The following is a 27,745-nucleotide window of genomic DNA, read 5'->3' as shown; positions in this document are numbered from 1 at the left end:
GTTGATTGGTCTTGCTAAATTGCCCCTTCATGTCAGTGGGATTAGCAGAGTAAATATGTCGGGTTACAGGAATAGGGCCTGGGTAGGATTGTTGTTGGTGCAGACTCGATGGGCCAAATGGCCGTCTTCTGTACTGTAGGGATTCTATGATCAACCCTCCGTCAGGTTTTTGTTAAAATCATGATGATGCAGTCATCCACATACATTCCTGTTGGATTATATGTGTGTTGTATTTTTATGCACAACCCCGAATTTGTCATTGACAGAGTGGAAAAACTGTTCTAGCAAATTTTCTGTCTGATGCATCTGAAGCCATTGGTGGTGACTACAGCCCAACACAAGGTGTCAGGTATGTGAGTACTTTATTATCTTATTTAAAACACGTGCGTTAATGTTGAATTTGTGTTGTACTGAAATGTATGCTGTAAATTGGTAATTAAGCATAGCTGTCCCTACTTGGGGAAGATCAGGGCATCGCTAAGAGTATCTGAACCAGTTCACTTGGAGTATCTGGGAGGAACTGGGTGAGTCTGTGACTTTGCTGTCTTGGAAATAAACCTGTTTTAAGGTATAGGCTAGTTTCAGACTTGCTCTTCCTCAACATACAATTATTGAAATTAATTTGTTGTACAACCTATTACAATCCCAACTGGATGTTACTACTGGACAAGTCAAATCCCAGGATGGAACCTGGCTTGATAGACCGTAACTTTTATTTTTTGTTCAGGAACGAGGAGGGCAGCTACTAAAGAGTCACAGGAATAAAACATTTATTAAACAAGAAAATATTAGTATACTACTCCTTTACCTCACCTATATCTTTATAGATTGATTAGGATAACACAAGTTACAAAATCAATCTTGTACTCTAATGTTCACAGTAAGTAAAACCTATATGAACCAATAGGCTACCTGTGGTCGGACACATCACACTTTGAAACCAAGTAACAGGTACCACCCAAAAAAAGATACTATGGATCATTCATCAAGTCCCCCCAGACACTCGTCACACTGTGAGCCAATTGGTCTCATGGAAACTATGTCTTTCACATGAGGTTTCCAATTTTCACTCGAAGAACTTGTCCCAAATGCACTTTCACCTTGACATCTTAACAAGAATTCACCTCCAGGGTTTCAACCGCTCCTTGTGTTCCTTTCACCTGAATCTCTCATGCATTTAGGCTATACCTTTCACATACCCTTTCTTGGCTGTGCCAACCAGGAGCTCACTGCATCAAGGAGTCACCAACCTTTGGCTGTCTCCTCAGATCTTTTGGCTTCTTGCAAGTCCACTTTGTTCCAAGTCTGCTCTTTGCAGCTCTGCCTTTTAACTCCACCTTTTCATCTGCTCCTCACTCTTAACAGGACCGTTCTCAGATTCCCATTCGTTTCCTTTGACTAGAAGATCTTCTTGGGACCCCCTTTCTGTTCCACTCCCTGGTTTTGGGACTTTCTGATTCAGCAAGTAGTATCCACAGGCCAACTGAACTAAAACTGCTTTCTGTTTCTCCCTGTTTCTCTGGATCCCTGTTGCTATCCAATAGCACAGTTTTTTTCTACCTTATTTGTATTTTAACTTCCCGAAACTACTAACATCCTTGGTAACAGCTCTTCACTTCAAGGTTTGTAAAGTTTTACGATGTAAAGGTTGACCCCCTTTTTGAGAAGTAACGGTGAATCCCCCAAAGAGGAATACATCTCCTCGTAATCTGTTAAGTGTGTGGGAAAGTGTGAACTGTTCTTCAGTGGGGTTTAGTGGTTACCTAACAGAAATACCTGACACTCACTTTAAAATGAACACTTAACAATTATTGATTTAACCAACAGGGAACTTTAACTAAGCAAACTGAGCAAATAACATACCAAATAAAATAAGATCCTAATGGTTCGCTGTTCAAATAAATACAATACTCATTCATTAACCAAACAAATATAATAATAGACTTCAGTCACTCTCAAAATATACAATCAGGTTTAGTGGCTTTCAGAAACCTTTGGCGGTCTTCTGTTGATTCCTCTGCCTGCAAGTTCTTTCTGATTTGGTACCTTTCGCTAGTTAGATGGTGCATTCCCTTAAGATATATCTGAAGCTGGCAGAATTGAGAACTGCTCTCCCTCACAAGGCTTGAGAGGTGGCAGTTCTTCAGTTATTCTCCTGTTTTCATCAAAAAAAAACTCCACCAGGTTAGTGAGGCATGACCTCCCTCTCACAAAACCATGCTGACTATCGTTAATGAGTTTATTCCTTTCTAAATGCGCATACATCCTATCTCTAAGAATCTTCTCCAACAACTTCCCCACCACGGACGTCAAGCTCACCGGCCTATAATTACCCGGGTTATCCTTCCTACCCTTCTTAAATAACGGGACCACATTAGCTATCCTCCAATCCTCTGGGACCTCACCTGCGTCCAGTGACGAGACAAAGATTTGCGTCAGAGGCCCAGCGATTTCATCTCTCGTCTCCCTGAGCAGCCTTGGATAGATTCCATCAGGCCCTGGGGATTTGTCAGTCTTTATATTCTCTAACAAACCTAACACTTCCTCCCTTGTAATGGAGATTTTCTCTAATGGTTCAACACTCCCTTCCGAGACACTCCCAGTCAACACATCCCTCTCCTTTGTGAATACCGACGCAAAGTATTCATTTAGGATCTCCCCTACTTTTTTGGGCTCCAAGCATAATTCCCCACTTTTGTCCCTGAGAGGTCCGATTTTTTCCCTGACAACCCTTTTCCTCCTAACGTGTGAATAAAATGCCTTGGGATTCTCCTTAATCCTGTCTGCCAAGGACATTTCGTGACCCCTTTTTGCCCTTCTAATTCCCCGTTTGAGTTCTTTCCTACTTTCTTTGTACTCCTCCAGAGCTCCCTCCGTTTTTAGCTGCCTGGACCTAACATACGCCTCTCTTTTCTTTTTGACCAGTCCCTCAATTTCCCTGGTTATCCACGGTTCTCGAATCCTACCCTTCCTATCCTTTTTTACAGGCACATGCCTGTCCTGTAGCCCTAACAACTGTTCCTTAAAAAACTCCCACATGCCAGAGTTTTTAGAAGAAGTGACTAGAATGGTTGACGAGGGAAGGGCCGTGGATGTCGTCTATATGGACTTTAATAAAGCGTTTGACAAAGTCCCTCATGTTAGGCTGGTGAAAAAGGTTGGATCTCATGGGATAAAGGGAGAGGTGGCTAGATGGGTGGAGAACTGGCTTGGTCACAGAAGACAGAGGGCGGTAGTGGAAGGGTCTTTTTCCGGCTGGAGGCCTGTGACTAGTGGTGTTCCGCAAGGCTCTGTATTGGGACCTCTGCTGTTTGTGATTTATATAAACGATCTGGAAGAAGGTGTAACTGGGGTGATCAGTAAGTTTGCGGACGACACAAAATTGGCAGGACTTGCAGATAGTGAGGAGCATTGTCAGAGGCTACAGAAGGCTGGAAATTTGGGCAAAGAAATGGCAGATGGAGTTCAATCCTGATGAATGCGAAGTGATGCATTTTGGTAGAAATAATGTAGGGAGGAGCTATACGATAAATGGCAGAACCATAAAGGGTGTAGATACGCAGAGGGACCTGGGTATGCAAGTCCACAGATCCTTGAAGGTGACGTCACAGGTGGAGAAGGTAGTGAAGAAGGCATATGGCATGCTTGCCTTTATAGGACGGGTCATAGAGTATAAAAGTTGGGGTCTGATGTTGCAGATGTATAGAACGTTGGTTCGGCCGCATTTGGAATACTGCGTCCAGTTCTGGTCGCCACACTACCAGAAGTACGTGGAGGCTTTGGAGAGAGTACAGAGGAAGTTTACCAGGATGTTGCCTGGTATGGAGGGGCTTAGTTATGAGGAGAGATTGGGTAAACTGGGGTTGTTCTCCCTGGAAAGACGGAGGATGAGGGGAGACTTAATAGAGGTGTATAAAATTATGAAAGGCATAGATAGGGTGAACGGTGGGAAGCTTTTCCCCAGGTCGATGGTGACGTTCACGAGGGGTCATAGGTTCAAGGTGAGGTGGGGGAGGTTTAACACAGATATCAGAAGGACATATTTTACACAGAGGATGGTGGGGGCCTGGAATGCGCTGCCAGGCAAGGTGGTGGAGGCGGACACACTGGGAACGTTTAAGACTTATCTAGATAGCCATATGAATGGAGTGGGAATGGAGGGATACAAAAGAATGGTCTAATTTGGACCAGGGAGCGGCGCGGACTTGGAGGGGTGTAGGGCCTGTTCCTGTCGTTCTTTGTTCTTCCCCCGCACTCTTTTTTTATACCTGTGATGACCTATCAATTTTCCTGCAGTAGGATTGGTCTGATGTTGTCAACATCAAATTCAAATCTTATAGGTTCGTGGTATCTGAGTGCCTGGTTTAAATTGGGCAACATTAAAAAACACAGGCTGTCTTGTCAAGACTACTGCTTGACCTTTTGATACAAATGATTTAGCTTGGACTCTGTATGTACTTTGCATCTTAAACCTCCAAGCACTGAAACAAACAGTTTTTCAAGGGACAGTGCAATGTTTTTTTCTGTAGCATTTTTACATCTTTACCAATAGCAAATGTCAACTTCACAAACTCAACTTTGCAACAAAAGCTTAATTAAAAATGCAGGTTATACAAACAGAGTAGCGACTTCTTAGCTCCATTTCACACAACCTCTCAAATGAAACCAAACCCAGTTTCATCTTTCTCAGACACACAGATACAAAATATAGTTGAAAGCTATATTTTATTCCTAACACCTACAAATACAACATAGTTGAAACGATCTCTTAAAATTACAGTTAAAATCAGGTTGCCAGCATATATTTCCCATTTTATTACAAATCTTTGTTCCTCAAAGTAGCCCGCTGACTGAGCTACATCCACCTGGAGGATGCGGGTGTTTGCTACTCATAGCACAAATGGCAAACAGATTGCAGTAATTAATCACACTATGGGCAAGGGAGAGAAAATCCACCAGAGATTAAGGCTGCCATCTGATGGTCACTGCTGTAAATAGAACATAGAACAGTACAGCACAATACAGGCCCTTCAGCCCTCGTTGTTGTGCCGAGCTTTGTCCAAAACCAAGATCAAGCTATCCCACTCCCTATCATTCAGGTGTGCTCCATGTGCCTATCCAATAACCTCTTGAAATGTTTTGTGAATTTCAAGCCAAGCTCGGACATGTCTCTACTAACAACCCCACCCTTGGTTTTCCAGCGGGGGTGGGGAGGTGGGGGTGTGTTGGGAATGTCTGTTATTTGGGGTCCTTGTAGAGTTTATTTAGTCTCCGAGTGAAACCCTATACCTTTGAATGCTAAGCATTGAAGAAAGAGCACACTATAGCCTGGCACTGGAAAGGACTGGCAGCTTTCAAGAGAAGTCTGTAATGCCACACGTAGTCACATTGAGTGCAACTGCCTTGACTATTAGGAAATCAGTTAGTAATTGATAAGTGTGAGCACTTGGTCAGCACTGCTCCAGTCAGGTCTGAAACAAGATGTGTTCTTTAGAGATGTTAAGTTTGTAAAATTTGTTTATTAGTGTCACAAGTAGGCTTACATTAACGCTGCAATGAAGTTACTGTGAAAATGTGCTAGATGCCACACTCTGGCACCTGTTTGGGTACACTGAGGGAGAATTTACCATGGCCAATCCACCTAACCAACACATCTTTCGAAGCACCCGGTGGAAACCCATGCAGACATGGGGAGAATGTGCAAACTCCACACAGACGGTGACCCAAGCTGGGAATCAAACCCTGGTCCCTGGTGCTGTGAGGCAGCAGTGCTAACCACTGTGCCACTGTGCTGTTCTTGTTGGGCTTCACCAATGGATAGAGCTGACCTGGAGGAGTTTAAGTAAAATGTGGCTGAGCGGTGGACCTCGAGTTGACTGGCTGGATGAGCAGCCGGTTTGCTGACTTGAAGATGGTGGTGATGTTCGCCTCTCTCCAGATTGATGGAATGTCACCAGTTGCATGATGCTTGTAAAGAAAAAAGCCAATCCGTTCCATCCAGGAACAAACAAGACAATCTGGCAATACCTGTGATCTAAGCACTGGCACCTATTTGGCAATGTGCTCTTCACACAGAAGGAAATCACTGACATCAGGACAACTTAAAACATAGAATAAAACATAGAACAGGACAGCACAGAACAGGCCCTTCGGCCCACGTTGTTGTGCCGAGCTTTGTCTGAAACCCAGATCAAGCTATTTCCTCCCTATCATCCCGAAGTACTCCATGTGCCTATCCAATAGCTTCTTAAATGTTCCTAAAGTTTCTGACTCCACTATCCCTGCAGGCAGTCCATTCCACACCCCAACCACTCTCTGAGTAAAAAACCTACCTCGGACATCCTTCCTATATCTCCCACCATGAACCCTATAGTTATGCCCCCTAGTTACCACTCCATTCACCCGAGGAAATAGTCTTTGAACGTTCACTCTATCCCCCTCATCATCTTATAAACCTCTATCAAGTCTCCTCTCAACCTCCTCCGCTCCAAAGAGAAAAGCCCAAGTTCCCTCAACCTTTCCTCATAAGACCTACCCTCCAAACCAGGCAGCATCCTGGTAAATCTCCTTTGCACTCTTTCCAGTGTCTCCACATCCTTCTTATAGTGAGGTGACCAGAACTGCACACAATATTCCAAATGTGGTCTCACCAAGGTCCTGTACAGTTGCAGCATAACCCAACAAAGAACAATACAGCACAGGAACAGGCCCTTCGGACCTCCAAGCCCGCGCCGCTCCCCGGTCCAGGATTGAATCCTGAATCCAGGATCCCTGCCCAATTTACCAGCCTATCTACATACTAATATCCTATCCACCGAGCTGTCCCTCACAGCTACGATGCTTTGTTCATCACAACCTATTAACTCACCCCCACCCCCCCATTCCAGACCATGTGATCTCCAGGGAGAGGTGAAAACCCAGAGTGAAAACCCCAGGGCCAATATGGGGAAAAAAAATCTGGGAAATTCCTCTCCGACCCCCTGAGGCGATCGAAACGAGTCCAGGAGATCACACTGGCCCTGATCGGAAAATGCTTCCCAGCCCTATTCATTTCCACTTCCACGAACACCATATGAATTCCCTGCCCCCGAGACAGGTTCCCAACCTGTCGGCTCTTAAACTCAAACCCCCTGTTAATGAACGCCAACACACTATAGGCCTTCTTCATGGCTCTATCCACTTGAGTGGCAACCTTCAGAGATCTCCCTGTTCCTCCACATTCTTCAGAACCCTACCTTTGACCCTGTAATCCACATTTAAATTTGTCCTATCAAAATGAATCACCTCGCATTTGTCATGGTTAAACTCCATTTGCCATTTTTCAGCCCAGCTCTGCATCCTATCTATATCTCTTTGCAGCCTACAACAGCCCTCCACCTCATCCACTACTCCACCAATCTTGGTGTCATCAGCAAATTTACTGATCCACCCTTCAGCCCCCTCCTCCAAGTCATTTATAAAAATGACAAATAGCAGAGGACCAAGCACTGATCCCTGTGGCACTCTGCTGGTAACCGGTTTCCAGTCCGAAAATTTTCCATCCACCACCACCCTCCGTCTTCTGTTAGATAGCCAGTTACCTATCCAATCAGCCAAAGTTCCCTTTATCCCACACATCCTTACTTTCTTCATAAGCCGACCATGGGGGACTTTATCAAACGCTTTACTAAAATCCATGTATATGACATCAACTGCACTACCTTCATCTACATACTTAGTTACCTCCTCAAAAAATTCTATCAAATTTGTGAGGCAAGACTTGCCCTTCACAAATCCGTGCTGACTATCCCGGATTAAGCTGCATCTTTTTAAATGGTCGTAAATCCTATCCCTGAGGACCTTTTCCATCAACTTACTGACCACCAAAGTAAGACTAACCAGCCTATAATTACCAGGGTCATTTCTATTCCCTTTCTTAAACAGAGGAACCACATTCGCCACTCTCCAGTCCTCTGGCACCACCCCCGTGGACAGTGAGGACGCAAAGATCAATGCCAAAGGCTCTGCTATCTCATCCCTTGCCTCCCAAAGACTCCTAGGATATATTTCATCAGGCCCAGGAGACTTATCAACTTTCAGTTTCTTCAAAATTGCAAGTACATCTTCCCTCCGAACATCTACTTCCTCCAGCCTATCAGCCTGTGACACCCTCTCTTCCTCAAAAACATGGCCCCTCTCCTTGGTGAACACCGAAGAAAAGTATTCATTCATCACCTCTCCTATCTCTTCTGACTCCATTCACAAATTCCCACTGCCGTCCTTGACCGGCCCCAACCTCACCCTGGTCATTCTTTTATTCCTCACATAAGAGTAAAAAGCCTTGGGGGTTTCCTTGATCCGATCCGCCAAGGACTTCTCATGTCCTCTCCAAGCTCTCCTAAGCCCCTTTTTCAGCTCATTTCTTGCTAACTTGTAACCCTCCATCGAGCCAACTGAACCTTATTTTCTCAACCTTACATATGCTTCCTTCTTCCTCTTGACAAGACATTCCACCTCTTTTGTGAACCATGGTTCCCTCACTCGGCCATTTCCTCTCTGCCTGGCAGGGACATACCTATAAAGGACACGCAGTATTTGTTCCTTGAAAAAGTTCCACTTTTCATTAGTGCCTTTCCCTGACAATCTTTGCCCTCTAATTAAGGCATTGATCGCACCCAATAAATGAAGGAGTACCCTGGTGTGTGGGAGTAGGGCAGAGAAGGAATGTCCTTGTTTCTCTTTGTTAGGTCGGCATTAATCAAGGAATTAAAGGTGTTTGAAGGAGAATGATTGGTAATTGAGATAGAGGAACAAATAAATGGTAGAACATAGAACAGTACAGAACAGAACAGGCCCTTCGGCCCACGATGTTGTGCCAAGCTTTATTTGAAACCAAGATCAAGCTATCCCACTCCCTATCATCCTGGTGATAGAAGGTAGCTCCAACATAACTAACTTGCATTTATGTAGCACCTGTAACATAGTTTAATGTCACAAAGTGCTTCATCAAAACATTGCCACAAAAGGTTTGACATGTCGCATGAGCTCTTTTGATTGTCACATGTATTAGTATACAGTGGAACATGTTGTTTGTTGTGCGCTATACAGGCAAAGCATATCATTCATAGAGAAGGAAAGGAGAGAGTGCACAATAAAGCTTTAGAAGCATGAAACAAGAGCAAAAGATAGAATTAGAAGGTATGCTGGGCACCGCTTGCAAGATGTCGCCATACTCCGGTGCTGTCTTGAGCAAAGATATTGGGGCGGCATGATGGCACAGTGGTTAGCACTGTTGCCTCACAGTGTCAGGGACCCGGGTCTGATTCCCAGTTTGGGCCACAGTCTGTGTGGAGTTTGCACGTTCTCCCCGTGTCTGTGTGGGTTTCCTCCGGGTGCTCTGGTTTCCTCCCACACTCCAAAGAAGTGCAGGTTAGGCGGATTGGCCATGCTAATTTGCCCCTTGGTGCCGTCGAGGAGACTAGCTAGGGTAAATGCATGCATGGGGTTATGGTGATGGGGACTGGGTGGGATTGCGGTCGGTGCAGACTCGATGGGCCGAATGGCTTCCTTCTGCACTGTAGGATTCTTTGATTCTATGATGGATGTTAGGGAACTTGGGAAAATAAATAGTGATGTCTTGAAGAGTGTAGGTATTACAGAGAAGGAGGTGCTGGAAGTCTTAAAGCGCATGAAGGTAGATAAATCCCCGGACCTGATGAAGTGTATCCCAGGACATTGTGGGAGGCTAGGGAGGAAATTGCGGGTCCCCTATCCGAGATATTTGTATCATCGATAGTCACGGGTAAAGTGCCTGAAGATTGGAGAGTGGCAAATGTTGTGCCTTTGATTAAAAAGGGCTGCAGGGAAAAGCCTGAGAACTACAGGCCAGTAAGCCTCACATCTGTGGTGGGTAAATTGTTGGAAGGTATTTTGAGAGACAGGATCTACAGGCATTTAGAGATGCAAGGACTGATTAGGGACAGTCAGCATGGCTTTGTTAATGGAAAATCATGTCTCACAAATTTAATTGAGTTTTTTGAAGAGGTAACCAAGAAGGTAGATGAGGACAGTGCAGTTGATGTTGTCTACATGCACTTTAGCAAGGCCTTCGACAAGGTACCGCATGGTAGGTTGTTGCATAAGGTTAAATTTCAAAGGATCCAGGGTGAGTTATCTAAATGGATACAAAATTGGCTTCTTGACAGAAGCCAGAGGGTGGTTGTAGAGGGTTGTTTTTCAAACTGGAGGCCTGTGACCAGCGATTCGATTCCCGGCTTAGGTCACTGTCTGTGTGGAGTTTGCACATTCTCCTCGTGTCTGCATGGGTTTCCTCCGGGTGCTCCGGTTTCTTCCCACAGTCCAAAGATGTGCGGGTTAGGTTGATTGGCCGTGCTAAAAATTGCCCTTAGTGTCCTGAGATGCGTAGGTTAGAGGGATTAGGGGGTAAATCTGTAGGGGTATGAGGGTAGGGCCTGGGTGGGATTGCGGTCGGTGCAGACTCGTTGGGCTGAATGGCCTCTTCCTGTACTGTAGGGTTTCTATGTTTCTATGAAGCGGTGTGCCTCAGGAATCAGTGCTGGGTCCACTTATTTATCATTTATATTAATGATTTGGATGAGAATATAGGAGGCATGGTTAGTAAGTTTGCAGATGACGCCAAGATTGGGGGCATAGTGGACAATGAAGAAAGTTATCTCCGATTGCAACAGGATCTCAATCAATTGGGCCAGTGGATTGACGAATGGCAGATGGAGTTTAATTTAGACAAATGCGAGGTGATGCATTTTGGTAGATTGAACCAGGGCAGGACTTACTCAGTTAATGGTAGGGCATTGGGGAGAGTTACAGAACAAAGAGATCTAGGGGTACATGTTCATAGCTCCTTGAAAGTGGAGTCACAAGTGGACAGAGAGGTGAAGAAGGCATTCGGCATGCTTGGTTTCATCGGTCAGAACATTGAATACAGGAGTTGGGATGTCTTGTTGAAGTTGTACAAGACATTGGTAAGGCCATACTTGGAATACTTTGTGCAGTTCTGGTCATCCTATTATAGAAAGGATATTATTAAACTAGAAAGAGTGCAGAAAAGATTTACTAGGATGCTACCGGGACTTGATGGTTTGAGTTATAAGAAGAGGCTGGATAGTCTGGGACTTCTTCTCTAGAGCGTAGGAGGCTGAGGGATGATCTTATAGAGGTTTATAAAATAATGAGGGGCACAGATCAGCTAGATAGGGGAGTCTAAAACTAGAGGACGTAGGTTTAAGGTGAGAGATACAAAAGTCCAGAGGGGCAATTTTTTTTCTGAGTGTGGAGAGTGTCTGGAACAAGCTGCCAGAGGTGGTGGTAGAGGCGGGTACAATTTTGTCTTTTAAAAAGCATTTCAATAGTTACATGGGTACAATGGGTATAGAGGGATATGGGCCAAATGTGGGCAATTGGGATTAGCTTCGGCATTTTTTTAAAAAAAGGGTGGCATGGACAAGTTGGACTGAAGGACCTGTTTCCATGCTGTAAATGTCTATGACTCTATGACCATGTTTTGCTGAATTGTGGAAATGGCCTACTCTCGACAATCTTCACTTCAATCCTGATTGTTCATGGAAGCTGTCTCATTACTGAAGACAATTGATGTTTCTTTTGGTAGAATTGTTTTCATTTCTAAATTTTGTTTCAACCTTCTGCCGAGGTTGCAATCAACCTCAAGTTGCTTTTAAATGTTGCAGATGACTGGCACAAAAGCTTTATACTTTTTATCATTTGTTCACTTTTCTTGGTCAGTCGATCAAGCTGCTATCGTTGCTCTGCTTTCTCTCTTAGGGCTATACATAACTTCTCTTGTATTGCATTCAGTATGGTTATGCTCTGTCTTAAGGGGCAACTACCAACTCCTTCTCCCAATCTTAGCTTACAAGCTATTTCTTCCCCTCATTTTTGGTTCCTCTTCCTGTTGGAAATAAATCCTAACATCTGTTATTTTAGAATCTGTTACTCAAACCTTTTACTCCAGACAAGGTCATTAAAGGTTTTTACTGTCAATGAAGGATGTGAAAAATTGCTTGTTCCTGATTTGCTGTAATTGACGATAATTATTAAGTTGTTTTTCTGTAACATCAGGACAGCTGCATGGTGATTCTTCTTGTGCACAAGTCACTAAAGGCCTCATGTTGGATGCATGGTGTCTAGCGCTGTTTGTACAAGAGTGAATAACTTGTCTTTTTAAAGCACGTTTAAGATAGTAAAGTCCAATAAAGAGTTGTTCTTGCAAGAATAATTCCATGAGTGGTTTCAAGCAACAGGCTTAATGCATAATAATTAATAACAACACACACACAAAAATGCAGGAAAATCTCAGCAAGTCTGACAGCATCTGTGGCTGACGAAGGGTCATCTAGACTCGAAACGTTGGCTCTACTCTCTCTCCACAGATGCTGTCAGACTTCCTGAGATTTTCCAGCAGTTTTCTGTTTTTGTTTCAGATTCCAGCATCTGCAGTATTTTGTGTTTATATAACTAATAACTATTATTCTTACATTACTGATTTACAGTAATTGTGAGATGTTGAAATAGAAGTAATATAGAATGGTCCCTGGACTTGGAGTAATGAATTCTGGCTTTCTAGGCTGTCTGTTTCTAGGCTGTGAATGAGCATCCTAGGAATTCTTCCTTTCAAAAGAGGAAGGTATTCTCGTGTCCTGCCTGGCTATATATCTACTTCTTTGTCCTTCTCTTTGAGCCATCAATTATCCAATCATTCTAGCTCTGCCTTAATGGACTGAGATGGCAGTGGCCTCTGATCTTGCCTGTAGACACACACTTTCAGGATTACACCTTTCAAAATGCTAAAGGTGAGAATAGTGAAGATGTTGGGTAGGTGAGTCTCCTAATAACTAACTTTCTGATCTAGGTAAAGGTTACCTGTGACTTGGGAGCTCCAGCCAAGGATAATTTCAGGATTCACTGATGTTTACAAGCACTGGGAGCACTCCATCGCTTTCCTCAACATTGCTATCTGGTTAAAATGTAATGCAATGCTTGCTAGCATTCTTTACCCTAAAGCAACTTTAAATGAGTGCAGCTCCAACAGCACTTCTATCTTCCAGAGTAAAGCAGCTACTTGATTGGCACCCATCCACCATCTTGAACATTCACTGCCTCTACTATCAGAGATGCTGGGTATCAGCAACTTTAGGCACTCTTAGTCAACTCTTGCACAAACAGTGCTAGACACCGTGCATCCAATGTGAGGCCTTTAATGACTTGTGAACAAGGAGAATCACCATGCAACTGTCCTGCAAGAGGTTCTGACATTACAGAAAAACAACTTAGTAATTATAGTCAATTACAGTAAATCAGGAACAAGCAATTTTTTGCATCCTTCATTGATGTACATATTTACCAATTAAATCCTGGCTTTTCGCCCTTTCTCATTCGATGAAAAATTCACTTCTGCTAATCCTTCATTTGCATTGCATATCCCCATATCTCGCCTTTGGTATTTGTTATGAAAAAATCTGGTCTTGCTCACCCTCTGGTGAAGGTCAAAAAACAGAATGTTATGGGGCCTATGCAAGTGAAGGTTAGTCTGAAATATCAGGCAGACTCCCTTGAAGCTCTGCAACTGATAACATTCTCACCAGCTGTTACGGAGAAGGCATTGAATTTTTAATCTGAGCATTTGAACTTCCACACCACCGCCAACAATCATTGCCAACCATGTATACCATCTACAGGATGCACTGCAGCAACTCACCAAGGTTCCTTCGACAGCACTTTCCAAACCCGCGATCTCTACCATATAGGACAAGAGCAGCATGAGAACATCACCAACTACAAGTTCCCTTCAAGCCCCAATTACCATCCTGTTGCTTCACTGTCATTAGGTCAAAATCCTGGATCGCCCCCCCCCCCCCCCCCCCCACCCCCAACAGCACTCTGGGTGTACCTACACCACACAGACTGCAACAGTTCAAGAAGGCTCACCACCACCTTCTGAAGGGCAGTTAGGGATGTACTTTACCAGTGATTCACATGAAAGAATAAATAATTGTAATAAAACAGAAAAGGGGTACTATGTTCTGATGAATGTATTGCATGATTTGTGGTTTTTGTATTTTAATTTACTATGTTTAATATATTAATGCTAAACGAAAGTCATCTCATCTTCCAGGATCCTGGAGTACGAATGTCCAAATGTGAATGCCAATGGGAAAAGTATTGGGTGTGAAGTGGAACTGTGGGACTGCTCCGGTGATCAGAAGTAAGATAATAGAATGATTACATTTCCCAGTTAATGACGATTTGTTCTGTTCCATCAAACTACTGAGAATGAATGACAAATCCAAATATGGGCAACAGCTGATCTTTCATCTCAATCCCTTTTTCCTGCACACTCCCTATATGACTTGATTCCCTGAGATTTAGTGATGGAGCATCTACAACCCTCTGGGGTAGAGAATCCCAAAAATTCACAACCTTTTTAGTGAAGAAATGTCTCCGCACCTCAGTCCTAGATGATTGGTCTCTTATCCTGGCACTGGATACCCTGGGTCTCATGTTCTAGATTCCTTAGCCAGGGGAAATGACCACTTAGTATCTACCCTGCCTAATTTCTTCACAATATATACGTTTAAATAAGATTACCTCTCATTCTTCTAAACTCCAGAGGCTTTAGTCACAATTTGCTATCATCTTAGGACAACCCTCTCATCACACGGACTAGTTGAGTGAACCTTCTTCAATGCGAATATAGCCTTCCTTAAATATGGAGAACAAAACTGCACAAATGGGATTTCACCAAAGCCCTGTACAATTGTAGCAAAACTTTATTCCTTGCAATAAAGGCCAACATTCCATTTGCTTTGTCAATTGCTTGCTGTACCTACATATTAACATTGTATTCCTTGCACAAGCATGCCCAAGCTGACAACATACCCATTTAGTGAGGATTTACAGTTTTGCACCTTTTTATAAAATGGTTTGCTTTTCCATTCTTACGACCAAAGTGATTAACTTCACACTTCCCCTCATTCTACTTCACCTACTGCCTTATTGCTCACTCACTTAAACTGTCTGTATCTCTTTGCAACCACTTTGTGTTCTCCTCATACCTTGCATTCCCACCTAGCTTTTTGTCACCAGCAATCTTATGAAGGGATCTGATGTCTTCATTTCTGGAGGAGCCCAAAATTAAGAGGCCAGAGATGTATGGTGGAAATCAACAAATCCAGAAAAGAATTTGGACGAAATCTCTTGACCCAGCGAGAACTAATAATACGGAACTTGTTTGCTCTGATATATGGATTCATGTAGGATATACATCACAGAAACAAGTCATTTGACCCAACCAGTTCATGTTGATTTTTATGCTCAACTTGGGCCTCTTGCTTCTTCATCTAACTGTCGACACAATCCTTCTTCCTTTGACTGATTTATGATTATCTGGCCTCCAATTAAATGTTTCTATAATTTTTGCCTCCTCCATTCCCTGGGTGGAGGATTGTGGGGAATAGCATTGATCTGAAGTAATGTAAGAGGCAGCCTTTATGGAGCATAAACATTAGCAAGAGTTGAGGGGCTAAATGGCTTGTTTGTGTGTGTATATTCTACGTAATTCACAAAATGAATGAGGCAATGGGAATGAGAACTCGGTGAACAGATCTTAAAAAAAAAGTAAACCACACACCAATTCTTCAGCTATTCTGAAAATAAGATTACTAATTGTTTAAAATTGTTAAATTTCAGCTGGAGATGTACTTGGATATTGAACTGACCTTCATGTTAACAGTTTACATCCTGTGTGCTCTTCTGTTTACTATGTTTTTTCCCCTCTCTGAAGATTTGAGGTCTGTTGGCCAGCTTTAATGAAGGATTCCAATGGGGTTGTAATTGTGTTTAACATGGATGTGCCCAGCCAGCTGAAGGAGATTGAGACGTTCTATTCCTCCTTCGTACAGCAGCAACGGTTACACGACTCTCAGTGTCTTCTTGTTGCTCACCACAAGCCAAACTCAGCAGCTGGCAGAGGGCGGCCTAGCCTGGGTAAGTGAGGAAGCAGCCATGTTGCTCTCGATAACAAGCCAAGGGCGAATGCTTTCCAATTATATCCAACTAATAATCAAACAAGCTCTGATGGGAGCAAAGTGGCAGTGATTTCACACTTTAATTTGGGAAATTGTCATTATTTTATTATTTTCAGCTTTTTCGTTTTTTCCTTAAACTTCAGACACTATTGCTTTATAATGATGCATGCTACAGACCTCATCAGGAACATAATGGGGATTTATCAACAAGGAAAAAGACTGGCAGCTCCCCTCAACCCCCCCCCCCCCCCCACCAGAGGTTGCCCTAGTGCAACCCACCATTGCCGCTGTCCCTACATGTCTACTACATACCTTCAGACTGTCCTCTGCCTAAGAGAGAACTCCCCGTGGGGTGATTACCCAATTGGTAAGTTCCAGTTCGTCCCCCAAGCCAGGTGACCCTCTTCTGCTGTGTTGCCCTTAACGGATAATCACCACATCCCTCCCCCTTAAACTCTTTTATACAGTCTTCAAAACTAAGTTACTCAAGCCAAAATTCTAACTAAATATTATACACATGAGTTGGACAATTATAAGTAGAGTCTTTGAGGAGTTTATCTGTTTCCTGTAGAATGGTGTAATTCTGTAGTCTGAGGTGCTTTCACAGGATTCACATTAACAGGAACTACAATAATGGGTATGGTTATTATAATGGGTCTTCTCTAGAGCTTTAATTCTTTTTGCTGATTCCTTTTTATGTTCAATGGTTTCTAGTTTGTTTTGGAATCTTTAATTTCTGCATTTGTTCTGACATGAATCCATCATTTTCTTACTGGACATATACATTTCACAAATGGAATCTTAATTTCTACCTGTCTTGACTTCAGCTAAACCCTATTTGGCTTCACTGTTGGTCGGGTTTGTCTCCAATGAAGTGTTAACTTGTTTCCATTCTGCAATTTTCTTGTCCCTCATTTGGTCATTTACTGTCTTTCAGTGGGGTCTTCCTTGCAGTCTTCATTGCATATCAACCTTTTTTGAGAATTTCCTTCTATCTGAGGTCTTCTCCAATTTTCCTGTCCGTTACTGTTTGTTTTTTCTTGTCTTTGCAGCTTTTAAGTGCATTACCGCTTTAAGACTTGTGTAGTAATCTTTATCCATTCCACACAGGCTATCGTTGCTCAGATACAGTTGGTTTCCCTCTGCAGGTGTATTTTGCAACAATTTTATCAAGGCAGGTACAGATTGTCTCGTTTGGGCTTTTCTATTTATTTTACTCTTAAAGCTACAGGACTGCTTCCTGCCCTTTTACTTTTAGCTTTTGAACTTGTTCAACTGCAGCAATTCTTTGTCTCCTATCCAAATTCCTTCCCTCTAGATTTGAAACAACACCACTTCCAGCTGCCAGCTCCCTGGGCCAGTTCCCTGGGGCATTTTTTCTTCTTCACTTAAAACATTGATTTCTGTGGGGTTTTTTTCAAAAGAAAACCTGCAGCAACTCTGCATTTCCTCAACCCAAGTCCTATTTTCCTTAAGCTCAAAGGCACAGCTCTCGCTTCTGAGAGTTACTTTCTCTCTTTTTCTATGTATTTCTAAACTTCTGACTATACCGGCCAATCCAGGTTTGCTCTGCATCTGTCCCTCAGGATCTGGCAATATCTCAAAAGCTGACCTTTCGTACTTCTCAGCCACAGGCAGTGTCGCTATAATCCATCTTATCCTCATTGCCAGTGTAATGATGCACGCTACAGATTTTGTTAGGAACTCGAAGGGTATTTATTAACAAGAAAGAACTGTACAGGCCAGCAGCTCCTGGCTGCCCCAGTCCATACATTTCTTCTACATGCTGTCTAGGTAGCTTCTGCCTAAAAGAATGGACTCCACCCACTATGGTAATTACCCACTCTGTCTCAATTGGTCCCTCAAACCAGATTACCCTCTTCTGTTGTGTTCCCTTAAAGGAACAATCACCACAACAATCATTTATTATTAATAAACTACAATTGACAACATAGCAGCACCTTCAGAATTCCCAAAATTAATAATTTCTTGAATTTCTTCTGGGGGTCTTTGCTTTTAATATCTTTGGGACCTTTAGAAAGCTCATATCAGCACACAAAATCATAGAATAGCTACAGCACAGAAGGAGGCCATTCGCCCATTGTGTTTGTGCTGGCCCTCTGCAGCAGCCAAGAAAATCTATTCTCCTGAATTGCCTAATACTTTTGAACAAAGAACAATACAGCACAGGAACAGGCCCTTCGGCCCTCCAAGCCCATGCCGCTCCCTGGTCCAAACTCGACCATTCTTTTGTATCCCTCCATTCCCACTCCGTTCATATGGCTATCTAGATAAGTCTTAAATGTTCCCAGTGTGTCCGCCTCCACCACCTTGCCTGGCAGCGCATTCCAGGCCCCCACCACCCTCTGTGTAAAATATGTCCTTCTGATATCTGTGTTAAACCTCCCCCCCTTCACCTTGAACCTATGACCCCTCGTGAACGTCACCACCGACCTGGGGAAAAGCTTCCCACCGTTCACCCTATCTATGCCTTTCATCATTTTATACACCTCTATTAAGTCTCCCCTCATCCTCCGTCTTTCCAGGGAGAACAACCCCAGTTTACCCAATCTCTCCTCATAACTAAGCCCCTCCATACCAGGCAACATCCTGGTAAACCTCCTCTGTACTCTCTCCAAAGCCTCCACGTCCTTCTGGTAGTGTGGCGACCAGAACTGGACGCAGTATTCCAAATGCGGCCGAACCAACGTTCTATACATCTGCAACATCAGACCCCAACTTTTATACTCTATGCCCCATCCTATAAAGGCAAGCATGCCATATGCCTTCTTCACCACCTTCTCCACCTGTGACGTCACCTTCAAGGATCTGTGGACTTGCACACCCAGGTCCCTCTGCGTATCTACACCATTTATGGTTCTGCCATTTATCGTATAGCTCCTCCCTACATTATTTCTACCAAAATGCATCACTTCGCATTCATCAGGATTGAACTCCATCTGCCATTTCTTTGCCCAAATTTCCAGCCTATCTATATCCTTCTGTAGCTTCTGACAATGCTCCTCACTATCTGCAAGTCCTGCCAGTTTTGGATGAGGAAATCCTTACAGCACCAGAGTGTGGCTTTAGACATTCCAAAGGGACCTGTGACATGGTAGATGAATAAGAGAATGTCGAGATGAACACCAGGAACTCTTCATTGCACTCATTGACCTGAACAAAGCGTTTGAGGATTATGGATTGTGCTCCAACAATTTCTATGTCCAAGAAACTTCATCCCAATGAGGCAATGGATTCTTGATGATATGACTGCAACTGCCCTGTGTGGGAGATCTAAAACAGACACCAAAATTTGGATTGGGTTCAAGCAAGCTCCGTACTATTCACAATCTACCTGACATTAGCTGTTCAGCTCATCAAAGATCAACTGCCCTCTGGTGTCAGTATTAAATACTGTCTAGGTGGAGGAAAATTCTTTAACCTCAGTTGCCTCCATGCCAAAACTAAAGTAACCACCACAGATGTACATGATCTTCAGTTTGCGGATGACTGCAGTGTTATTGCACACCCTGTGCCATATTTGCAATATCTTTAATTCTACTAACTCCATCTGTGCTTGAATGTTACCTAAACAAAATTCATATATCAATCTACATCCTGGTCAGCTCAGCTAAATATTTCACTTCCCACGCACAGTGAAGGAGAGACTCTGGAATACCTTGAGCACTTTCAATACCTTCTCTTAAAGGCAACCATTGATCAGGAGATACCAGCTCAGCCTTCGACACGCCTATGGCAGCAAGTGTTGGACCCTGTGAGACAGTTGTTATCATCACGTTTCTGCACTGCTGTAAGTGAGACCTGGACAGTGTATCAGCAACACACACAGCATTATAAAAAATCCTTAAACAATATCTGCACTGCATTCTCCACATTCAATGGGAGGACCATTGAACAAATACTTGTGTCTTTCTTGAAGCCAGCTCCACAAACAAAAACTCCCACAGAATCAACTTTGATGGACTGGACAACGTATCTGGTGGACAAAACCATCTCTTCCGGAAGGTCCTGTTCTGCAGGGGTGACAAAGTGGTTAGCACTGCAGCCTCACAGTGCCAGGGACCCAAGAAGCTCTTTCAGAGAGTCATTGCCAACTCAATGGGCTGAATGTTTTCTTTCTGCACTGTAGCGATTCTGTAGTTCTCTGAAAATTCTTCAGGTGTGGTTGCATTGACCTGAATGACAGGGAGGAACTTGCTGACAACTGTTCAAAATGGTGACAAACTGTCAAAGCTGCATCATGCTTTGAGTCCCAACGTTTTAATGATGGGGCACAGTTGCAGGAGAGAAGGAAAGGAAATAAATCCTGCATTCAGATCCATCTGCACACAGATCTGTGGTTCAGGAATTGGCCTGTTCATCCACAAGAAAACCTATGACAAACTCACAATCCAGAGTAGATTCATCTTTGATTTGAGGGACAACCGAAAACATAATCCCCTGGCAATAGCACCAACATGCCATTTGCCTTCCTAGTTGTTCGTTATTCCCTGTGTACTAACTCTGTTCCTTGTACGGGTACACCCAAATGTCTCTGAACATAACATTTACAAGCCTTTTAAAATCTTTCTTACTTGGACAATGGTTAGATTTTCTCTTGTTGGAGATGGTCATTGCCTGGCATTTGTGAGGCACAAATGTCACTTGCCATTTGTCAGCCCAAGCCTGGATATTGTCTAGGTCTTGCTGCATTTGGACATAAACTGCTTTATATCTGAGGAGTTGTAGATGGTGCTGACCATCACTGCTTCTGACCTTCTAGAAGGAAGGATATTGGTGAAGCAGCTGAAAATGGGCCGAGGACACAACCCCGAGGAACCTCTGGAGTGATGTCCTGGAGCTGAGATGATTGACCACCAATGACCACAACCATCTCCCTTTGTGCTAGGCATGAGTCCAACCAGTGGAGAGTTTCCCCTGATTTTCATGGACTCCAGTTTTGCTAGGGCTCCTTGATGCCATACTTGGTCAAATGTGGCCTTGATATTAAGGGCATTTACTCTCTGGAGTTGTTCCTTTGTCAATGTTTGAATCAAGGCTGCAATGAGGTCAGGAGCTATGTGACCCTAGCGGAACACGAACTGAGCATCAGTGAGCAGGTTATGCTGAGTAAGTGCCACTTGATAGCGCTGTTGATAACTCCTTCCATCACTTTACTGATGATCGAGAGCAAACTGATGAGGCGATAATTGGCCGGGTTGGATTTGTCCTGCTTCGTGTGTACAAGACATAACTGGGCACATTCCTTGTTAGGTGCCAGTGTTTAGCTGTACTGGAACAGCTTGGCAAGTTCTGGAGTCTTCAGTCCTATTGCTGGAATATTGTCAGCGCCCAAAGCCTTTGCCGTATCCAGTGTCTTCAGCTGTTTCTTGATACCACGTGGAGTGAATTAAATTGACTAAAATCTGGCATCTGTGATGCTGGGGACCTCTGGAGAAGGCCAAGATGGATCATCCACTCAACACTTCTGGCTGAAGATTGTTGTGAATGCTTCAGTATCTTTTGAACTGATGTGCTGGGCTCCTCCATCATTGAGGATGGGGATATTTGTGGAGCCTCCTCCCCCACTGAGTTTAATTGTCCACCACCATTCACGACTGGATGCAGCAGGACTGCAGATCTTAAATCTAATCCATTGGTTGTGGAATCATTTAGCTCTTTCACTTAGAGTCATAGAGGTTTATAGCATGGAAACAGGCCCTTTGGCCCAACTTGTCCATGCTGCCCTTTTTTTTTAAACCCCTAAACTAATCCCAATTGCCCAGATTTGGCCCATTTTCCTCTCTACTCATCTTATCGATGTAACTGTCTAAATGGTTTTTAAAAGACAAAATTGTACTCGCCTCTACTACTACCTCTGGCACCTTGTTCCAGACACTCACCACCCTGTGTGTGAAAAAATTGCCCCTCTGGACCCTTTTGTATCTCTCCCCTCTCACCATAAACCTATGCCCTTTAGTTATGGACTCCCCTACCTTTGGGAAAAGATATTGACTATCTAGCTGATCTGTGCCCCTCATTATTTTATAAACTTCTATAAGATCACCCTTCTGTGCTCCAGAGGAAAAAAGTCCCAGTCTATCTAGCCTCCTTATAACTCAAACCATCAAGTCCCGGTCACATCCTAGTAAATCTTTTCTGCACTCTTTCTAGTTTAATAATATCCTTTCTATAATAGGGTGACCAGAACTGTACACAGTATTCCAAGTATGGCCTTACCAATGTCTTGTACAGCTTCAACAAGACGTCCCAACTCCTGTATTCAATGTTCTGACCAGTGAAACCAAGCATGCCGAATGCCTTCTTCACCACTCTGAACACCTGTGACTCCACTTTCAAGGAGCTATGAACATGTACCCCTCAATCTCTTTGTTCTATAACTCTCCCCTACGCCCTACCATTAACTGAGGTAAGTCATAGAAATCATAGAAACCCTACAGCACAGAAAGAGGCCATCCGGCCCATCGCGTCTGCACCGACCACAATCCCACCCAGGCCCTGCCCCCATATCCCTATATATTTACCCACTAATCCCTCTAACCTATGCATCTCAGGACACTAAGGGCAATTTCAGCATGGTCAATCAATCTAACCCGCACCTGGGAACCTGGGAAGGTTTTTGGAGGGTTTAAAAGCAGGCCGCACTTTTGAGCGGGCAGTGTCGGGAGCGGGCAGCGGAGTGAGCAGGGAGCAGAGTGTGAGCTGTAAAGGCTTTGGCTCAAAGGGCGAAGCGGGGTAGGTTTTTTTCCCCATTCCTATAAAGGAATAGGGTAGCTATGAGTGATCGGCCAGTTTGTTGCTTCTGGTGTGAGGTGTGGGAGTTCCTGGAAACAGCCAGCCGCCCGGAGGTTCACATTTGCGCCAGGTGCGTGGAACTGCAGCTCTTGAGGGACCGCGTCAGGGAATTGGAGCAGCGGCTTGATGACCTTAGTCTAGTCAGGGAGAATGAGAGACAAATAGACATGAGTTATAGGCAAGTAGTTACACTGGGGCCTCGGGGAAGACACATGGGTCACAGTTAGGAGGAGTAAAGGTCATAAGGGTAACGTACCAGAGAGTATTCCAGTGGCTGTCTCTCATAATAGGAAGGGCTCGGTGACAGGTGTGAGAGGGGAGGGGAGTGAGCAATTAGTGGTGGGGTCACCTGTGGTTGTCTCCCTCCAAAACAAGTATATTGTTTTGGATAGTGTGGAGGAGGATGACTCTCCAGGGGTAAGCCACAGTGACCAGGTCACTGGCACACAGTCAGGCTCTGTGGCCCGGAAAGGAAAGAGAGGGATTAGGAGAGCAATAATGGTGGGGGATGTGTCGGTTAGAGGCACGGACAGGCGATTCTGTGGGTACGAACAGGACTCCAGGATGGTAGTCTGCCTACCTGGTGCCGGGTACTGGATATCTCCGAGCGGATAGGAGGCATATTAAAAGGGGGGGATAAAGAAACGGATGTCATTGTACACATTGGTGCAAATGACGTAGATAAGAAGAGCAGGGGGATCCTACGAGAGCAATTCAGGGAGTTGGGAAATAGGCTACAAAATAGGGCCTCCAGGGTGGCACTCTCTGGGCTGCTCCCAATGCCTAGGGCCAGTGAGGCTAGGAATAGGGAGATAGTACAATTGAACGCTTGGCTAAAGGACTGGTCCAGGAGGGAGGGCTTCATATTCCTGGATCACTAAGAAGTTTTCAAGAGAGGAGGGCACCTGTACAAGAAGGACGAGTCACAACTAAATTGGAAGGGCACGAATATCCTGGCTGGGAGTTTTGCTAGTGCAGTTCAGGTGGGTTTAAACTAATATCATAGAAATCATAGAAACCCTACAGTGCAGAAGGAGGCCATTCGGCCCATCGAGTCTGCACCGACCACAATCCTACCCTGGCCCTACCTCCACATATTTTGCCTACTAATCCCTCTAACCTACGCATCCCAGGACTCTAAGGGGCAATTTTGTTTTTAACCTGGCCAATCAACCTAACCCGCACATCTTTGGACTGTGGGAGGAAACCGGAGCACCCGGAGGAAACCCACGCAGACACGAGGAGAATGTGCAAACTCCACACAGACAGTGACCCGAGCCGGGAATCGAACCCGGGACCCTGGAGCTGTGAAGCAGCAGTGCTAACCGCTGTGCTACCGTGCCGCTGTGCTACCGCTGTGCTACTGTGCCGCCCTAATATGGCAGGGGGATGGGGATCAAAAAATTATGTCTACAAGTGTAGAGGCTGGGGACGAGCTTGGGGCCAGAACAAGGCTGGCAAAGAAGAAGAGCACTCTGGGGGAGGGTGACCTCACTGGGCCTGGAGGTCTGGAGTGCATCTACTTCAATGCAAGGAGCGTAGCAGGTAAGACAGACGAACTTAGGGCCTTAATGCTTACGAGGAATTTGGATGTGGTTGCGGTGACAGAGACTTGGTTGAAAGAGGGACAGGACTGGCAACTGAATATTCCGGGGTACAAGTGTTTTAGGCGAGACAGAGGAGGGGCCAAAAGAGGTGGGGGAGTAGCAGTATTAGTTAGAGAGCATATTACAGCGGTGCAGAGGGAGGACAATTCAGAGGGGTTGTGTAACGAGTCACTGGGTGGAGCTCAGAAACAGGAAGAGCGCAGTCACTATGTTGGGGGTATACTACAGGCCCCCCAACAGCCCAAGGGAAGTGGAAGAACGGATATGTCAGGAGATAATGGATCGGTGCAGGAAAAATAGGGTTGTTGTAGTGGGAGACTTCAATTTCCCTGGTATAGACTGGAAATCGTGTAGGGCTGGGAGTCTGAATGGGGAGGAATTTGTAAAATGCATCCAGGAAGATTCTTTGGAACAATAGGTAGATAGCCCGACTAGAGAGGGGGCTATACTGGACCTAGTACTGGGGAATGAGCCCGGTCAGGTCTTCAAAGTTTCAGTAGGGGAACATGTGGCAAATAGTGACCACAATTCTGTTAGCTTTAGGATAGTGATGGAAAAGGATGAGTGGTGTCCCAAGGGTAAGGTGTTGGATTGGGGGAAGGCGAATTTTAGTGGGATTAGGCAGAAATTGGCAGCTGTTGATTGGGAGAGGCTGTTTGAGGGTAAATCCACATCTGGCATGTGGGAGTCTTTTAAGGAACAGTTGTTAGGGCTACAGGACAGGCATGTGCCTGTAAAAAAGAAACATAGATAGAAACATAGAAACCCTACAGTGCAGAAGGAGGCCATTCGGCCCATCGAGTCTGCACCGACCACAATCCCACCCAGGCCCTACCCCCTTACCCGCTAATCCCTCTAACCTACGCATCCCAGGACTCTAAGGGACAATTTTTAACCTGGCCAATCAACCTAACCCGCACATCTTTGGGAAGGGTAGGAATCGAGAACCGTGGATAACCAGGGAAATTGAGGGATTGGTCAAAAAGAAAAGAGAGGCGTACGTTGGGTCCAGGCAGCTAAAAACGGAGGAGGAATACAAAGAAAGTAGGAAAGAACTCAAACGAGGAATTAGAAGGACAAAAAGGGTCACGAAATGTCCTTGGCAGACAGTATTAAGGAGAATCCCAAGGCATTTTATTCATACGTTAGGAACAAAAGGGTTGTCAGGGAAAAAAGCGGACCTCTCGGGGACAAAAGTGGGGAATTATGCTTAGAGCCCAAAGAAGTAGGGGAGATCCTCAATGAATACTTTGCGTCGGTACTCACAAAGGAGAGGGATGTGTTGACTGGGAGTGTCTCGGAGGGGAGTGTTGACCCGTTAGAGAAAATCTCCATTACAAGGGAGGAAGTGTTAGGTTTTTTAGGGAATATAAAGACTGACAAATCCCCAGGACCTGATGGAATCTATCCAAGGCTGCTCAGGGAGACGAGAGATGAAATCGCTGGGCCTCTGACGCAAATCTTTGTCTCGTCACTGGACACAGGTGAGGTCCCAGAGGATTGGAGGATAGCTAATGTGGTCCTGTTATTTAAGAAGGGTAGGAAGGATAACCCGGGAAATTATAGGCCGGTGAGCTTGACGTCCGTGGTAGGGAAGTTTTTGGAGAGGATTCTTAGAGATAGGATGTATGCGCATTTAGAAAGGAATAAACTCATTAATGATAGCATAGTTTTGTGAGAGGGAGGTCATGCCTTACTAACCTGGTGGAATTTTTTGAAGAAGTGACTAGAATGGTTGACGAGGGAAGGGCTGTGGATGTCATCTATATGGACTTTAGTAAAGCGTTTGACAAAGTCCCTCATGGTAGGTTGGTGCAAAAGGTTGGATCTCATGGGATAAAGGGGGAGATGGCTAGATGGGTGGAGAACTGGCTTGGTCACAGAAGACAGAGGGTGGTAGTGGAAGGGTCTTTTTCTGGCTGGATGCTTGTGACTAGTGGTGTTCCGCAGGGCTCTTTGTGTTGGGACCTCTGCTGTTTGTGATTTATATAAACGATCTGGAAGAAGGTGTAACTGGGGAGATCAGTAAGTTTGCGGACGACACGCAAATGGCTGGACTTGCAGATAGTGAGGAACATTGTCAGAGGCTACAGAAGGATATAGATAGGCTGGAAATTTGGGCAAAGAAATGGCAAATGGAGTTCAATCCAGATAAATGCGAAGTGATGCATTTTGGTAGAACTAACGTCGGGGGGAGCTATACGATAAATGGCAGAACCATAAAGGGTGTAGATACGCAGAGGGACCTGGGTGTGCAAGTCCACAGATCCTTGAAGGTGACGTCACAGGTGGAGAAGGTGGTGAAGAAGGCATATGGCATGCTTGCCTTTATAGGACGGGGCATAGAGTATAATAGTTGGGGTCTGATGTTGCAGTTGTATAGAATGTTGGTTCAGCCGCATTTGGAATACTGCGCCCGGTTCTGGTCGCCACACTACCAGAAGGATGTGGGGGCTTTAGAGAGAGTGCAGAGGAGGTTTACCAGGATGTTGCCTGGTATGGAAGGGCTTAGTTATGAGGAGAGATTGGGTAAACTGGGGTTGTTCTCACTGGAAAGGCGGAGGATGAGGGGTGACCTAATAGAGGTGTATAAAATTATGAAAGGCATAGATAGGATGAACGGTGGGAAGCTTTTTCCCAGGTCGGTGGTGACGTTCACGAGGGGTCATAGGTTCAAGGTGAAGGGGGGGGGAGGTTTAATACTGATATTAGAAGGATGTATTTTACACAGAGGGTGGTGGGGGCCTGGAATGCGCTGCCGGGCAAGGTGGTGGAGGCGGACACATTGGGAACATTTAAGACTTATCTAGATAGCCACATGAACGGAGTGGGAATGGAGGGATACAAAAGAATGGTCTAGTTTGGACCAGGGAGCGGCATGGGCCGAAGGGCCTGTTCTGTTTTGTTCTTTGTATTTTTGGACTGTGGGAGGAAACTGGAGCACCTGGAGGAAACCCACGCAGACACGAGGAGAATGTGCAAACTCCACACAGACAGTGACCCAAGCCGGGAATCGAACCCAAGTCCCTGGAGCTGTGAAGCAGCAGTGCTAACCACTGTGCTACCGTGCCGCCCTGGTTCATACCAAAATGCATTACCTTGTATTTATCTAAGTTAAACTCCGTCTGCCATTTGTCAGCCCACTGGCCCAAATGATCAAGACCCTGCTTATGCTGTTTGTCATGCAAGTAGTCCTGTGTTGTAGCTTCACCAGGTTGACACCTCATTTTTAGTTATGCCTGGTGCTGCTCCTGGCACGCT

At 44.7% G+C, this 27,745-nt stretch overlaps 1 protein-coding gene across 2 annotated transcripts in view; it reads left to right on the top strand.

Moving 5' to 3' along the window:
- The first annotated feature begins 269 nt into the window (after positions 1 to 269).
- Positions 270 to 27,745, top strand: part of ift22 (intraflagellar transport 22 homolog (Chlamydomonas)) — a 29,993-nt gene continuing 2,517 nt past the window's right edge. Inside the window, exons 1-3 of one of the 2 annotated variants that reach the window (XM_078207956.1) lie at positions 270 to 349; positions 14,150 to 14,239; positions 15,818 to 16,020. In XM_078207956.1, coding sequence (XP_078064082.1) covers positions 15,843 to 16,020 — 178 coding nt within the window. In that variant the 5' untranslated portion in view covers positions 270 to 349; positions 14,150 to 14,239; positions 15,818 to 15,842. Of the gene's footprint in view, positions 354 to 14,149; positions 14,240 to 15,817; positions 16,021 to 27,745 lie in introns of both variants that reach the window. The other variant, XM_078207955.1, reaches the window with a different exon arrangement.

Source organism: Mustelus asterias, unplaced genomic scaffold, assembly GCF_964213995.1.
Source record: "Mustelus asterias unplaced genomic scaffold, sMusAst1.hap1.1 HAP1_SCAFFOLD_2946, whole genome shotgun sequence".
NCBI classification, from domain to species: domain Eukaryota; kingdom Metazoa; phylum Chordata; class Chondrichthyes; order Carcharhiniformes; family Triakidae; genus Mustelus; species Mustelus asterias.
The sequence above is the reverse complement of the archived record's forward strand: the minus strand, read 5'-3'. Positions and strand labels throughout refer to the sequence as shown.